General features: G+C 40.1%; 1 protein-coding gene and 1 pseudogene across 2 annotated transcripts; one reads left to right on the top strand and one right to left on the bottom strand.

Annotated features, from left to right (window-relative positions):
* Positions 1-8,816: 8,816 nt before the first annotated feature.
* Positions 8,817-11,652, bottom strand: LOC145415537 (uncharacterized). The gene is made up of 2 exons (XM_080284762.1): positions 11,584-11,652; positions 8,817-11,225 (listed from the first exon to the last, which is right to left on the bottom strand). Exon 2 carries the CDS (start codon positions 11,220-11,222, stop codon positions 8,985-8,987), a length of 2,238 nt encoding a protein of 745 aa, XP_080140888.1. The 5' UTR covers positions 11,223-11,225; positions 11,584-11,652; the 3' UTR covers positions 8,817-8,984.
* A 3,710-nt stretch (positions 11,653-15,362) lies between these two features.
* LOC145415615 (coiled-coil-helix-coiled-coil-helix domain-containing protein 7 pseudogene) lies at positions 15,363-17,732 on the top strand (annotated as a pseudogene). The gene is made up of 2 exons (XR_013900112.1): positions 15,363-15,480; positions 16,671-17,732. The product of XR_013900112.1 is annotated as a coiled-coil-helix-coiled-coil-helix domain-containing protein 7 pseudogene (transcript).
* Positions 17,733-17,989: the final 257 nt, after the last annotated feature.

The following is a 17,989-nucleotide window of genomic DNA, read 5'->3' on the forward strand; positions in this document are numbered from 1 at the left end:
TGCCACCTTATTATCTTAATCTTGTGCAAAATCTTCTGCTTTGGTTTGGGTTGGGAACCAGGTCTAGTGAGAGTTGGGAGATGCCCAGTACATACTGTACTCAGATGCTTGGTACATGACCTAGACTGGGGGGGGGGGGGAAAGCCATGCAGTGCAGAAGCTGCCTACATCACATTATGCTGTGACTTCATTGTCAGCTGATGGCTGTGGCGAGGTATACGAGAGGGCTTGTGGTGTTGGGAATAACACCAAATCTAGCCCACTATTGCGCACCATTTTGTGTCATATGGAGTGTGATGTGTATTCAGGGACAGGCAAGGATCGTTACCCCCCGTGCACTAGGCAACTCATATACTGAGGGCACACATACAGTAACCCCTTGATTATCTGTCACAATTCAGCCAGAGCCATGTCCGATGATAATGCCATGTTACTCTCACCGAGCCCCACTATGGGGGAATAGTCCCTACAAAAACCATATGCATGTATTGTACTGTATAACTGTCAGAACATAGAAAAACCCTCCAAACTTAGTTTTTCTGAAAAAACTCATGGTACAGTATATTATACAGTATTACAGTACTGTACATACAGTAATTTGCATTGAAAAAATTGACATGCTGCACAGTGCAGTATTTTACAGTAAAATATATGATACGTACCTACTGTACACTGTGCTCACCATGCAACAGTATTGTAGATTTTGTACTCACCATGCTATATTATTATAGATTTTGCTGATTATTCATGTGTGGTATGTGGCATAATGAAGATGCCACAGTACGTTACTGTACATGTACCCTGCATATTGCCCGATTATCCCCTGCTTCTCAAAGGACAGGACATTCCTCATGCACTTGGTAGGAGGGGGAGCCATGCACACATGTGACAGCACAAAGGCAAGCAGCATAAGCCCCTGCAAAAGCTTGGGTGTGGCAACCAATGACAAATTTAGCACACACCTGCACCAGATTGCTTACTGTGTGTGACTGAGGCAGAGTGGGCAGGCTGGGTTTTGTTTTGGCTGGCATTGTCGGTGGCGTGCAGGTGACAGGGAGCGGCAGGTGGTTTGAAACATTTAGCTTCCTTGCGTGTTCTAGTTAATGACATAAAAAAAGAAGTTGCATTCATTCAGCCAGATTTTTTCATTTTCAAATAATGACATTTGTTAGATAATGTGGCACTGGATGACTGGGGGATTATTGTACAGTACAATGAGACCAGTCTGTAGACTATTTTCATTCGACTCAGAGTTTATTAAAGCCAAATTCAGTAAATCAAGATTCATTATAAAGAGGGTTTACTGTAGCAGACACCCAACAGCTCATACATTAACTGGAGCTACTTTTGCTTTCTGACGCCCCCTTGCCCTGTTAACTACTTATGTGTGGCAATGTATACAATTCATTTATACCACTTAATGTACTTGGGATGATCAAAATTAGACTACTGGGTAACATTCAGCAAGGTGAATTATTTGATGTGGCCTGTTGTTGTGCCTACAGTATAATAAGAGAATACAGGTATTTGTAATAGTCACAAAAAGTTCTAATGATAAAAGTTATAACTGCATGAGAGCTGAGAGGCCATGCAAACAAAATGGACATAAAAGAATACCTCAGTCAGTTAGATATATCATTCTGATGTACTTGTATTTAAATTATTATTCAGATTCTTAATAGGTAAGGGAAAAAAATATCTCCTGTGATTTTGAACCATATGTGTTGTTAATCAGTCTCATTAATACTTCCTGTAAAACCATACTGCAATATGGTGATGGTATAAACTCCTTCACCTCAATGATCCCTTTTTGGCTTATTCTTGCCACCTTCAGATGATTTGCCATATAAGAGACATCAAAGACTGTGAAGTAGTTAATGGAAACTTGCTGACGCTGTCACAACAAGTGGTGTCTCCAAAGCTAAATAAAATAATCTGTTGACAGCAAGAATAAAAGAAAAATATATATCTTTGGATAGAAGAGGTTCAACTTTGAGTTTCCAATAAGCTTCTGACCTAGAAAATTTACCTAAATTTTAGAACTGGCCTGCCAGCCTAAGTAACTGGCCTTTCCTGGTACTTTTTTTTTTTTTTTTTTTTTGTCTGTTACCATAATAAGAAAAATACTGGAAAGCACATACTGTATGTCTGTATTATAATGTATTATACTGATACAGTATTCTCTCAGTTCTCTTATGAGTGACAGTTCATGAGCTGTCCATTATATTCATCAGTAGGGTGTCTGCTTTTTAATGAAGATAAACTAACTTACCTGACAAATACAAACCTAAGAGCTACCAAAGTCCATGCAGTAATATCCAAACACAGTAAAGAACTACGTACCCTGCTGTAATACATATACAGAACACAGTCATTCAATATAATGTATCACAAGTAGTTTGCAACAAGGATCTTAGAGTAGAGTTGCAATGAGTAGTGTTGTTCATGTATACTGTATGTTAATAAGCAAAGAAATGTGAAGGTTGTTGGCATGGCATCATACGCCAGGTAACAAGAGTTTAGTGTATCATGTTTTCTTGCAACAATTCGTCCTAATATCAGTACAGTACTATATATTGTGTAATATATTTTGCTTTATATTTTTGTGTACAGTATATTTATGCATTTAATAGTGTAATAGATATACAGTAGGACCTCATTAACTTGGATTCCATTAGCTCAGAACTTGTATAAATTGTAAAAGGAATCCTTTAGAAAACAAATTGTAAGTTTAATGTACTGTACAGATTTCAAAACTTACCCTATCTTTGGGTGGGAAACAGTGGTACAAGTAATGATGATGATGATGAAACCATTGAGCTGTATTGTTAGAACACTGAGAAGACCTAGTAAGCAGTTGCTTTAGCTACAGCTTTTGAGTCATAACCCACTAATATACAGTAGGACCAGATAATCTGTTGAGAAACCAGTTTACTGATTGTTTTTCTATCCTAGCTTTCACTATGATGACATCATTCTTTTTCACTACCTACAGGTGACTTTAATTAGTTTAAAAGACTTATGAAGTCAGTGGAGTAAGATTTATCATTCATTAGCCTCTTTCATCAAGTGTGAGTAGTTTTTTCCCACGTGAACAGAAGTTTTCTCCACATGTAATGACTGGCTAATTATACTGTACAGTACAGTACTGTAATTGTAAAATCTGATATATCAGACCTTTCAAAACGGTCTTTTCAGATTTCTTTTTGTTATATCCAGACAGTTTTGCTGTATTCAGCTAAGGAAGGCCCCTCATAGTGAAGGAGTTCATGAAGGCTATACCTAGTTCCTCCGGTTTCAAGTCTCTCTTGAACTGAATAAAAATGGTCTGAAAATCACAAGAACAAATGTAAAAGGACATTGTCTTTCTGAATAGGTGGTCTTCCAAGCTATATCTGTATTTCTCTGATGTTCTTCTTGGACAAATGTTTGGTCAAAATTGGTCCAAGTTAATGAGATGCTGCTGCAGACATATGACTAGATTTATGTGTACAGTATTGTAATATTGTATGTGCTCTTTTATTTTTCAGTGAACTCTCATTTCCAGAAATTTAGTTATTCACAATCATTGCTCGAGTTAAGTCATCATCAAGTGATTAGCTAAAACGTACTTAAATAGGTGCCTCATATGGCCAGAGTTGTTCATTTACACTGTGTAGTTGTAATAAGCATGTACAAAAGTACTAGATAGCTGCAGGAACACAGCCCTAAAATGTGGCTTCACTAAAGTGTACAGGAGTGGAGCATCTCATTTACAAAAAGCCTAAGTGACTGATGGAATAGACTGCTCCTAAAGGTGCTCCTGCATACAAAAAGTTATAACTGTACTGTGGTTGTGATACAGAGCCATTACCCCACATAGAACTGATAATCAGCTGATGTAATTAAAGTGTATTGTATAGTACAGTCATATACTGTATCTTAATTGGTACATATTGAAAAGAAAAGCTCATTTGTCAAAATCTTCAATGCTTGATTGCAGGTGTTGATACCACACTTGTATAATGTCTTACAGTATGGTCAAGGCTTTGGTAAAGATCCTAATGTATCCCTTAACTCGTACGATACAGGGACGTCTCTTATATTGTATTCTTGCTACAATCAGACAATTTTATTCAACATAGGAAGGACTGCAGGCAGTAAAGGAGTTACGTATCTGACTCATTCTGAAGTTTCTCCTTAGTTGAATAAAATTTCTGGAGAGCAAAAATAAAAATACTGACATTCCTCAGGATGAAGGGGTTAATAACAAGGTGCATGGTAATGAGATTCACTGTTACCATAGTAATTAAGCAGTAGACATCAGACACATGGCAGGCAGCACAGACATTGTTCATATTTCTCTTTTTGTAGAACTGTAGTGTTCCATTTACAGCACTTAAGCCCATGTTCTCATCATTTAAGGAGACTCCCAAGCACCTCATCTTTACTGCATATGGCTTGGTAACATTCTCCATTTTTATTTACATAATCTTTGTCCATATTAAAGAGGCATTAATTACAGAGAAGACAACAGTTAAGTTATTCTGCAAAACTAAATCACTAATAAAGCGGTGCAAGAAAGCCTCCTCAAGTAATAAAAACAGGGCCTTTTAGTGTTCTGCATTAGATGGAAGGAACTTGCATCCACTTTTTTTTTTTTTTTTTTTTTTTTTTTTTTTAAGGCAGTGAGGGGATGCAAAGAGGAGACAAAAATTGGTCGAAAGACAAGGTTCAAAAATTGTTCAAATGAAGGTAGTGATGGACTGCATATGAGTTGTAAGGTCTTGTATACACAGTTTTGCATATATTTTTATCAGTTATCACAGATGACCTCACTTAATTCAACATTCAGCAGTAGATGAACAAGCTAAAAATGCCAGTACGTGTCTTCCGTATCACATTCTCATATTAACCCTTTTCAGTCCAGTGACATGTTATATAATTTATTCTTGCTATTTCTCTGTTTAGCTTATGAGAGACTTTTAAAACTAGAGAGATCAGAAGTAGCCTCCAATAACTCTAAGATGAATAAGACTGTCTATGGATAGGAAAAATAAAATGAAATACTGTATACATCACTGGACTGAAGGGGAAATTCAAGATAGATCTGTCTGCATTTTGATACAGTATGGCAAGAGTAAGGAATACCTGTATAACAATGCCTGTGGTTCAGTTGTATAGCCGCATATCTGATGTCTACATCACAAGTGCTTCCAGGTATTTATGCATTACTTGTGTCTGTATATATTGTAAAGTGCTACAGTGAATTTAATATACTACCCCAAAGTTGCAAGCAAACAGGTTATCAAGAGTAATATATACCTGGGAATAAAGATTAAATAGTAAATTTCGCAGAGAATGTTTTATTGCCACATCAGGTACGACAACTGTAGAAAAGTAGTACGTCACAGACATAAAATATACAGTATGTTGAAACAGGTGTTGGGTACAAAGACCACAAGAGTGGATACAGTACATTTACAGTATAGGTATAAACATTCAGCTAGCACAAAGTCACATCACAGTATGTTTAACAATGTACTGTACAATACCCTATTTTGACTGACATGGGCACTGTATAAACTTGCTCAAAAGATTGATATTAATGAAAGTTTCAAATTTTGAATGAATTACTTTTCCCTCCTTTTTAATGCAACACACACTAAAATTATACCTCTTAGTTACCAGGCATCACTTAGTTCACCTTTTTCTTTTCTTTTTTAATGCAAGGAAGAAGGAACCAAAGGCCAGGAGCCTACAAATTGTTCCCTCAAAGAAAAATAAAAAACAAGATAACACAGAGCTAATTCAAGATCAATTCATTTTGAGATACCTGAACACTGTGTTTGAAAGACTGGAGATCACAGGCAGTAGGAAATACAGACAGAGGGAGACAGTTCCAGAGCTGACCTGCTGCATACAAGAAGGACAGGGAGTAACTGTTAGCTCTTGCATTAGAGAGCTGGATAGAAAAGGGGTGAGAGTTTGCTGCTAGACGGGTGCTACGCGCCCACCATGGTGGTGGAGGGATGCAAGCAGACAGTTCAGAGGAGCAGTGACCATTAAAGTGGCGATAGAAAAGAGAAAAAGATGCAACAGTGCGGCAAAAAGACAGAGGCTGAGGGGAGCCAGTAAGAGGAGGAGAGTTATTGAGACAAAAAGCCTTTGACTCCACATTACTGAGAACAACTGTATGATTTATACTGATATAGTTAAACTTGAAAAAGATTTTGCTTCCCTTGGAGAACACTTTCAAGTTTACTAATTTTTTTCTACTCTTTGCTTCCTTATAGAACCTAAAGTGGTATGGACTCACTAATGCCTGCTACACATGCAACGGAACTGATCAAGATCCATTTTGACATGGCCAGTACACTGTGTACCAACAAACCTGTCCGTAGATTCACACCTAAGTCACCTCTAACTGGCAAACGTAATTTTCTTCACAGTGATAAAATACTGATCAGTATAACACAGTAAGTTCATACTTCATAAATTCCACAGAGACCCTCCCCGAGTCTTGGATGGTGGGTGTGAGAATGTGGCTCTATGGACAACTTTGCTGACACAAACCATAGTTGAAGAGAGAGGTACTGCAGCTCTACTGTGCCTTGTGAAAGTTTCATACTTCAGATACTGGTTGCAAGTGCTTAGGGAAGCTGCAGCTCAGGTCACCACTGACCAATCAACCACTTCTAGTTCATCCAGTTACCATTCATTGTTGGAAGTTCTGTGGGTGCACAGCACAGGCCAAACCACGTGAAAAAACAGCCTTGCCTTGCCTCCCAGGCAGAAGACACTACCAGCTAGTGTTAAAATTTGTTTCCTTCCCTGTTAGAATATAACACACAGTACATGAGAACGTTGTGGGGTGGATGTGGATGTGGTTGAGAAGATTAGGAGAAATACACTGAGGTGGTTTGGACATGTGGAGAGAATGGAGAAGGAAAGACTGACTAAGAGGGTGTATGTAGAGGTGTGTGGCATGTAGGAGGACTACTGGGCCTTGAAAGCAGGCTGTGAAGCCTATGCCCAGAGTTGGTCACATTAAAAAAAAAAAAAAAAAAAAAAAAAAAAAAAAAATGTAGGTAGTGGAGGGAGGGAGAGGGAGGGGTAGACCGAGGATGAGGTGGAGGGATGGAGTTGAGAGGTACAGTATATGAGGGAGGGGGTGGTAAGTTGGGGGGAGGGTAGGCAAATGGCAGGTGACAGAGCGACTTGGAGGAGTTTTGTCTGCAGCCACCCTTTGCAGGATTAGGGCGTCGGGCTATAGATAGATAGACATGAGCCAGCTCCTACATTCTTTTATCCAAGCTCTCACTTTCATGGGTCCCACTTAGAAAATGCCAGTGAGCTTCATGGCAAACAAAGTGGCATTTTTGTTGTTGGACTCTCATATTCTCAAGCTCATCCTGTGTTACCATTTAACCAATCATTTAACGACAAGATATGGAGGATCAACTACTCAGAGATCAGCTACCTGGGGACGATGCAAAGGGCCATCAATCACACCACCCTCTGAGGAACAGCCAGAAATGGAATGCCCTCACCTCTAAACAGGGGTTGCATTCAGTGCATTCCTGAATACCACACAGAGCAAAAATATTAACAACTGAGTAGGAGCTCTTACATCCTAATGAAGTGATAAAAACTACATGATGGAAGGATGGATGGATGGAGTACCGTAGGTATGGTACTCACTGATGTTCTCTAAATCCTAGTTTTGTAAGATTAACATAAAAATCTAATGAGATTCTGAAAAAAAAGAGCAAGAAGAAAGAGAGTGAAAGAGGGTGGAATTATGAAGGCACCTTATGGCATCCTCTAGAGATGCATGGCCACATATGGTTTTGCAGAATAATGAACTGGTGTGTTGTAAATGGCTTGCTTTGGGTTATTCAAGTCAACAGCAACTCTGGCTGCAGTTCTCCAATGTACAGTACTTCCAGCCAATGACAGACCCGATGAAACTGTGAGGAAAAGTTCCAAAATCTGGCATGCAAAGTGAAGTTGCAGCACCTTTCACATCGACTGATGGCTATGTAGAAATGGTTGCTGCACTTGCAGTGCACATGTGTTTGACAGATGACGGTGATGGTTAAGAAGCCTTCTGTAGGCTGCCTTTCAACCTCATGACAGAAAGAAAGAGTTTTGAACGACACAAAAACTTGTGTTTTAATATACTGTATACATGTTACATGCATGTTTAGTACTGTGAATGGTTACTGCCTGTGTGAAGAAGCCATGATTTCAATTTCAAAAGGTTTGAATGACAGTTTGTCAATTTCACTGGACACTCTGTTTATAGTTTTACTGTTGAGCTTTTTCTTTCACTGCCTTTGGATCCTATCACCTAGTGTTTCTGTGAGGAATATGGCTAGGATATGGATGTACAGTAATGTGAATGGTTACTGCCAGTGAGAAGGAGCCATGACTTCAACTTTAAAGGTTTGAATGATTGTGTGTCTATTTCACTGAATATTTTGTTTATACTTTTACATTTGAGCCTTTTCTTTCATTGCATCTGGATCCTATTACCTTGTGTTTCTGTGAGAAATATGCCAAGGAAATGGATGATAATAATGATAAGTGTCATGTTTAACTGATATCTCCAATTTTATATTTACTGTACTATCAGTGCATAACATGGAAAAACACTTCAGTATAAAATGGTTATATTGGTACTGCATGTGATTATCTAAACTGAAGCAGTACACAAAACCATACAAGCAATTAGCCAGTATATGGATAAATGGAGTCTTGTGCTCTTTTCTAACCCATTCAGCTCAAGACTGCAATAAATATTTTCTTCTTCCTGCTACTAGATGACCTCATTTAGTTTGAGAAAGCACTGAATAGTGAGGGAGCTAATGAAGGCCCTAAGTTTACCCCTCTAGTTTGAAAAATCTCTCCTAATCCAAATAATGATGTCTGTAGACAGCAAGGGAAAAAAAATAACATCCTCTGCCTGATAAGGTCAATGGAAGGATATCTTTCCATGCTCACTCACTATCACTGTCATCACTCTCTGCAGGTTTAATAAACTTACAGATCCTAACCTTGGAAGGAATAATACATTCTATCCTTAAAATGTACGTGGCAAAATGTAGAACACAGTCGAGAATTCTGAAGAGCAGAAAGGGGCTCTGGTACCCAGTGAAGTGGCTGTTCTCCATCACCTGAGGCTGGATGAACTTTTCCTCTCTCTTCCTCAGCTCTCCAAAATGACTGAACAACTTGGTCTGGAACTTGAGGTAGTTCTTTCGAGAGAAATTCACCTTCCTGTATAACTGCCATGGTATTTCATTTAAAAGTCCTACCAGGATTTGTTTAGAAGTCTCATTGGTTAAATCCTCATACATGTCCTCAGACACAAGGTATTTTGACAATAGTTCAATAAAGCCTCCATGTGGGACTGTGTACAGGACAGCTCCCATACGAGGGTCTGCCAGCTCAGTCTGTGGGTAGGTTTTCTTGTAAAAAGCTCCAAAATGCTCACTACATTTAACACTGCTGGAAACTGTAATATCTAAACCCCTATTGAACACAGAATTACAGTACCAATTATTTATGCATTCTGCATCCCTTCTTAACTTATAACGAGTTATTACCTCAGTGTTATCAAGCTCCTCAATGGCTGCAGCATGATCACAAGTTACAACCTCTGCACATGTATCTGCTCTATCATCACAGCTATTTGCAGGTACTGAATCACCACGTCTAGGCGATGAGTTCTTCTGGAATGAATCATGGTCCACACTTCTTTCAATGTGTTTGTATGTCATAGCACCAGCAGAATGCACCTGGCGGAATCTTCTGTCAGACTCTACATCTCTCTCATCATGTAGCTGTGAAGTACATGCTCTACCGAACTGGTCGCTATCAAGTTCTGACTTTTTGTCCATGCTGTGACAAAAATTAGCTTCCTTAGTGTTCACTGAAGATCTATATCTGCTATGGTCTTCTCTATAGGCATTCTTTGGCTCTGTGGCAGTGTTGTTATGGTAGAAATCAAGGCAGTCTACTACCCAGGAACTAAGATACTTAAACAACTTTACATAAGCACCAGAGAACTGCCGACACTGTGTCTGTGTTGAACCACAAAGAACCATCTGATGTCCACTCTGCCCACCCAGCCTCACATAATCAAAAGTCCCCAAGCGAACTGGCTCAATTCTCTCCAAGATACCTATTGATTCTAAGCACACATCATCCTCACAAGCAATGACTGGAATCCTTATCTTCTCACACAACAGGTCCCACTCCTCCTGATCAATCCCATCAACCAATGAGATACCATACTTAACACACATTGAAATACCCCAGTCTGGGAAACAGGTAGAAGAGAGAATGACACCTATACCTAATGATGATAACAAAACCAGAGATCGATCTAAAAGGTTTCTCTTCGTTACAATACTCTCAACCAGCATATCATGACAGTTCGTTGCAATAATATCTTTAGCTTGGCCATCCTCTCTCTTTTCCTCCACTTCAACTGACCATAACACACAAGTGATGTAATCAAAATTCATGGTTTTATGGAGATACCTGAACCTTCGTGTAATTACAAATCCAGAGATTACATGAGATCTAATCAGAGGCATGTGGAAAACCTCAATAATGGCAGAATGGGTGTGAACTGCAAGATGGTCTAAGAGTTTCAGGAGTTCCCCACTGCTGCTGCACTCAGAAGCAATATAACTTGAAAACAACTTAGCAAGATTCTTTGCAATAAACTTGGAGAACTTAGTGCAAAAGAAATCCTCAGCAGCGCTATGGAGAATGTGCGTGATGGCCTCAAAACTGTGCAGAGGGTACACTTGAGCACCATTGTTGATCACATCCCTCTGAATCCTCCACAAAATATTCCTCCTCATTTGCTGTGTGACTTGTATGAGCTTCTGTCTCTTGCTAACATTACTGACAGATGAGGCAGAGGGAATCAAGGCATCCAGGGAGTTGAGAAGCTGCCGCAATAATAAAATGGTGATCTTGCAGCCGTCGCCAATCACCTTCGTCTGTTCCACCACCGACTTGACCACCATGTTCACCAGCGGGTCACAGATGTCAAGAGTTGATAACAGGTCCGTGCCATCCTGTGTTATGATGACGCAGCCAGCATTTTCCATGAGAACTGCCCGACCATTTGGACCAAGGCAGCCCTCCACGACCCCGGCCACACCCCCACACTGCACCACCACCTTTGACACTCCCACCTCTGCCCTCCTGCATGCCATCACCTACATGCCAAGCATCTATTATACCTCAAACTGAGAATAGTTATTGCAGCTACCTAAGAATTTCACACAAACCTGACATGGGTTTTCAGATACTGTATAATAGTAGTGTAGTTTGTCAACAATATTCCTGCATGCAAATGAAGATGAAACTGTATAAAGTCTTCATCATGTATGTCTGATTCAAATACTATCTCTTACAAGCCTAATGTTTATTAATCAAACACAGCCAATATTCCAAGTACTGGATCTTCAGATAATTATCATGGAAACAGCAGACATTGCAAAAGTCCTTCCTGATATCTGTAAATGTAATCTACAGGACATGTGAACTAGCTACGGAATGAGTTTCAAACCTGACCTGGACTTGTGGTGTGACAAGATGTAGTGTAGAGGTGAGCCATGAACACTGTGTCCACCATCGCCTCACGCACCAGCCACCAGTTGCTTCTCATGCACACACCATGCTGCTGACAAAATACAGTACTGTAAAAGTCAACAGGTCTATAGATACTGAAAATTGGGAAAATACATTGGGTGCTTCAAGACAACTAAAAACAGAATATATAATACCTGATCATGCTAAAAATAATATGAGCTATGGCAAAATGTAACCGCCACTAAAATGCCTTTTTAATATTGCGCGCAGAGGAACACCTTTATGCAGTGGTAGCTACTGATGTATATCCAAGCAGCTCTGCAGCCCAGTTATACAAATATCCCTAATCTCACTCTCCCTATATCCTACAAGGAGGATGGTAGACTGCCAGAGAAGAGCAATTTCAGCCTGCAATCTGCCAAGTACACAGTTCAGATGAACCTGGACCTACAGCTATTTTCACTACAAATGTAATACAATTCTAATTTTAGTCTTGCTGCTGTCAGCTCAGAGGATCTAGCTATCTATAGCCCGACGTCCTAATCCTGCAGAGGGTGGCTGCAGGCAAAACACCTCCAAGTCGCTCTGTCGCCCACCATTTGATTGCCTTCACCCCAGCTCACTCCCCCCTCCCTCATATACCTCTCATCTCCATCCCTCCACCTCATCCTCGGTCTTCCCCTCCCACTTCCTCCCTCCACTTCACCTACATACACCCTCATGGTCAGTCTTTCATTCTCCACTCTCTCCACATGTCCAAACCACCTCAGTATACTTCTAATTTTCTCAACCACATCCACATCCATCCCACAACATTCCTCCACTTCTTCATTCGTCAGCCTGTCCCTCCATGTCACTCCACATGCTCCTCTCAAGTAACTCATTTCCACTGCTCTCGCTCTTGACTTTTTCCCCTCTAGCAAGGTCCATGCCTCGCTTCCATATGTCAGAGTAGGGATCGCAATACTATCATGCAGTGACTTCTTAACTTCCATACGTAGAGGAGACTACAGCAAAAAAGTGTGGCAATAATGGTATGTATTATTTATGAATTACTCAGTACACACAACTAAGAGAGACCAATATTAATAGGAGGTCTCTTCAGAAAGTGTCCAACCTTAGACTCTAAAAAATAGCTAACCTGTTGAGCTAGGACACTAGTCCCCCTTTAAGTAGGCCCCGTCTGACTTGACACACGTAGCCCAACATTCTTCCCACTGCTTGAAACATTTGTCAAAGTCAGTTTTTGGTATCTCCTGCAGGTGTTGCATCACATTCGTCATGATTTCTTCTCTCACATGAATGTTGTTCAAGACATGTTGGGGTGTGCAAATCGCAATCCAGACTTTCTGAAGACTGTTATCACTGGAGACAGCTAAGACTTGGGTGTATGGGTATGACCCTGAAACCAAAGCACAGTCATCCCAGTGGATGTATGCAGGGTCGCCTCAGCCAAAAAATGCAGGACACGTCCACAGCAAGGTGAAATGCACTCACATGTTGACAGTTTCTTTGACTACCGTGGTGTTGTGCATCACAAATACCAACCAGAAGGTCAGACCATCAACAAACATTACTACCTCGACATTATCCATTGTATTCGTGGTGCAATTCGGCAGAAGAGACCAGATCTTTGGAAAGCGACATGTTGGTAGCTGCACCATGACAACGTCCCTGCCCATTCTTCTCAACTGATTCAGGAATTTTTGGCCAAGAACAACATCCCACAGGTCCGGCAAGCTCCCTACTCACCAGACATGGCTCTGTGCGACTTTTGGTTATGGTATTCCCCAAGCTCAAAACTCCGCTGAGGGGTTCCCGATCTGAGACGAGAGATCATAACGAATGCGATTCAGCACCTGCAGGAGATATCGAACTACAGTACTTTGAGGGGGGATTAGTGTCATAACAGGTTAGCTATTTATTTTTTCAGAGCCTAAGGTTGGATACTTTCTGAACAGAACTCATATGTTCACTGTTTACTTTATGCAGTTTTATGCAATTTTTCTTCTATATTCACCCATCACAAACTCATTTTTGAGTACCGGTACTCATTAAATACACCGGGAGGCTGTCCTGCTTTTAGGTCCATCTGTTACCATAGCTATGTTAAAACTGGGCTGGGTTAGGTTAGGTTGAGTCAAGATAGGTACTGCAGGTTGGACTAGGTTGGGTTAGATTTGGCTATGTTAGATTACATTAGGTGCAATAGAAGACATACTGGTAGATGCAATAAAAAAGGGAGATAGGAGATGGAGAATCCTCCCCCACTCCTCCCCATCTCATTACATGTATTGTACTTACTAAGTATGCAAAGAAGCTTTTGCAATGGATCTTTAAAGAGGAGAAAGTACTGTACTTGGAATTGCCTGAGTTCAGTTATGAGTACGGTACTGGTATAATAATTTCAGTGTCTGCTGGTTGGGTGTAATTCTGAAAGTTTGCCAAATGGTCTACATACTTCAATAATCTATCTATCTATCTATTGCCAGACGCCTCAATCCCGTTTGGGGTGGCCACAAACAAATCACCTCCAAGTCGCCCTGTTCCCTGCCATTTCACTGCCCTGCTCCCAACTCACACACCCCTCTCTCATAAACCTCTCCACCCCATCCCTCCATCTCATCCTCGGCCTCCCCCTCCCTCTTCCCCCCTCCACCTCACTCACATACACTCTCTTCGTCAGTCTTTCACCCTCCATCCTCTCCACATGGCCAAACCATCTCAGTGTGTTCCTCATAACACTTCCTATCACATCCACATCAACACCACAACACTCCTTTATATCCTCATTCGTCAGCCTGTCTCTCCATGTGACTCCACAGGCTCCTCTTAAATAACTCATTTCCACTGCTCTCACTCTTGACTTGTGTCCTTCAATAAGATTATCTTATTTTTAGCTACTGATGAATTTTGAATACCAACAATTTTACTGACCCTTAGGAGAAAATTAGAGACCCCTCAAAATGAAGGATTTACAAAGAGAGCATGACCTCCAATTCTATAAAGATGCAAATGCAATCCTCCTAACACAAGTAGCAATGCAAGGATATGGCTTTACCTAGCTGCTACTGTATCTAATGTCTGTAATTATGTAATTAATATATTTCACAGACCATGATTGCTTTTCACGTCATTAAAACGTTAAATGAATATGACTTTAAATATGACAATGCTGTGCAGTATTAATCCTACAATTCTGCATTTCGAGACATCAGCTGAGTTAGCTTGCATAAACAGCAGCTTTAACACTATCAAACACCAGCCATAAAGGTCTGGTTAACAACTCCAGACATCAAAAAACAACAAAACTGTATCTATACCTTGAATTAGTAGTCGTAGCTGTGTACTGTCACATCTGTGTAAACAAAGAGGTACTGCCATCTTTCATTTGACATTATTATTTTTGCAAATATGTAACAGTTCGAAAGAATCACATGCAAATAACAAAGACTATTACACTTGCCACTTACCACCACAATAAAATTTCTGCTGAACTATCTCATATTAAATCAAATACTTTTTATTCTTTGTGTTTATGGCATTGCCGTTACCATGGCAACAACCCTAAGTCGGCTACCTATCACAAAAATTTTTTGGATTTACTTTATCTTCTTGTATGTACATTAGGTGTATTATTAAAATTTTAAAGTATTCGATGCTTTAAAAACTTTATGTATACTGTAAGTCACTCTGAATATTTTGACTGAACCGAGTCAAAAGAACAATGCCGAAAACGGCTCAACGTCCTTGAAAATCAGCTGACTTGTTCGCTATTATGTACTGTACAGTATTTTCCCCTTTTATAATTTCTCAGGTGTCTTCCTCCGAAGAGCTGGGCAACAGTGGCGACGACAACGTCCTCTTCTCGAGTTCCAGGCAAGGCTCATACAAATTTTTTGTCGGTGACAACCTTGCTTCTCCCGACAGCAAGAAGTGGTTATGTAACCTACTCGGATTGCTGTTAAGCTCCTTCCCTAACTTTTACTGGAGTCCCTTGTTGGGTTTGTCATAGCATCATATACATTGTACATTTTTTTTATAACTGTTAAGTGATTCAAAATTACTTTTCACTTAAACAGCTACCGATAGTTGTTGTTATTAGAGAATCCTGGGGTTTCTTTCCAGTCCCTCCATTTGTGTAATTTGGGAGAGAAAAATCACATCATAGCCTAATAATTTTTAAATGAAATTATTAAACTGGCAGGGATGCCAAGATTTCTAAAATGGTAGATTATGAGCAAGAGAGAGAGAATTATCAGATAGGCAATAATAATTTATTCTGCTGAATACTATTTATAGGGCTGAAATCATTGTACTTTGATTGGGCACTTATTTCCCCAGCAAGCTGGAATACATAAACAGAGTAGGGCATTAGGGAACTTACGTTGTGCCAACAAAAACACTTGACTGTAGGTGATGGAAGTCACCACTTTGCTTATCTAAGTAAAATTATCAGTTTTTAGGCAGAAGTTTCATGAGGGAGAGCTAACAGTCAGGGGAATAATCCAATTTTCATTACCGGGTGTTATATCTACTGTTACAGATTTTCTTCTTGAGGCCCTACTAAATCATGAGTGTAATTAGTGAATGCCACTCCACTTCGTTGGGATAGCAGTCTCCATATTTCAGATCCAAAAAGAACAAAAATTGGTTTATGTTGAGAGGATGGAAGATAACAAGTGGGTGCAGAAGGCGATATGTCAGGAGAAGGGTTATGAAAGGCAGACCAAAAGGGACCGTGGGTTGGGGTCATGGAATATGACCTCAGGGATGAGGGACTGAACAGGGAGGCTGCCAGAGATTCAGCAGCTTGGAGAGTCACTAGTACGAAGCGAAGGTTGACGCATGCAGTCATGTTGGAGCCTTTATAAGCAATATGAACATACTATATGAATACTGTGTCTGTTTGTAGCCAGGTGCCTTAATCCCAGAGGAGATGGCCATAAATAAATTATTAGCATGTCACCTTGTTCTAAACCAAGTGGTCCTCCTTCCATCCCACACCACCCTTTTTCATGTTCCTGTCCAGCATACCTTTATGCTTTTCTAATTGCTTGTCTTCGTAGGTATGAATGGTGAGTCTGACAGTACTAGCAGTGGTGGGAAACACAAGGCAGCATACAGCACCCCTGCGTTCACCTGGGGGCGCGGTAAAAACAAATACTGGGATGAGGTGAAGGTGCATCCTGAGTCTGGCTGTAAGATGACTGCCACAAATATCATCCATGAGGACACCAACCCCTGCATCAAAGAATACAATCTGTCCATGAAATGCATCGCAGATATGGCATATAATCGAGATGCGTGTGCTCCTTACTTTGATAATTATCGTATTTGTAAGATCTTTTGGATGAAAGTAGTTCGGGACAGGAGAGCAAGAGGCATCACTCCAATGGTACCTCCTCGGGAAGAGCGAGAAGCGGTGAAACAAGAGTACTTGAAGAAGAAGGGGTTTGAACTGTGATGCTTTGGAATTAGCTGCAGCAAGTAATTTTCATTAGTTAATAAGTAATAATATCATTACACAGTATTTTTTTGTCAGTTTCAAGACTTGTTTTAGGAACTGTCAGACTATCATCATCATCATCTAAACTTTTTTCCTAGCGAAGGTTGGGGTGAGGTCTTACAGTACAGTATGTGTAGGCTACATACATACCTCTTGTAAGACAATGCATGCATTAAATTTACTGTTGTAATAACTTTGTAGCAGAAGATTACTTTAAACAAAGAAATATAATACTTAATACTGTATTTGCATTAAATTTATGGGCATTTTGATAAATTTGTAGTACTTAGAATAGTATGGTATATTTTGCTTGTAAAAAAGTTTCAGATTCCATTGGTCAGATTTCATTAGGTACTATACAGTACTGAATATACATGATGGCTATGTATAAGTTTAAATTATGTATCTGTCATAATTGCTGTTAAGGTATCCTCGTGTGATAGTTGTGAGATTAAGTCTTGATTTATGGAGATTGCTGTACCGAGTTTTGAGTCAGAGATACACTCATACCCTGATTTCCGGCAGTGTTGTGTACCAGTGGGAGTGTTTGGTCAGCAAGTATGTTGGTTATAGAAGCAATTTTCCCCATAAGGTAACGGGTACTGAAGAAAAGCCAGAGATGTGTTGCCGTACTGAAGAAAAGCCAGAGATGTGTTGCAGGCCCAAACCCAAACTCTGATACACCTCAATCAATAGAGACTGACACAGAAACTCCATAGGTAATGTTATTATCCTCATAAACAGTACTATTGCTTAAAAATGAGACATCAGACATCACATGCAGGAAGGAAAGGTGGGTGGGTTGTGTGGTGTGAGATGCTTCAGAGCAACTGGCTGGCAGCTCACCAAGCGGGAGTGGGGGAGGGCTGGGCAACAGGA

The sequence above is a fragment of the Coenobita brevimanus genome, chromosome 103 (assembly GCF_032717465.1).
Source record: "Coenobita brevimanus isolate Jiangsu-jjx chromosome 103, ASM3271746v2, whole genome shotgun sequence".
NCBI lineage: Eukaryota > Metazoa > Arthropoda > Malacostraca > Decapoda > Coenobitidae > Coenobita > Coenobita brevimanus.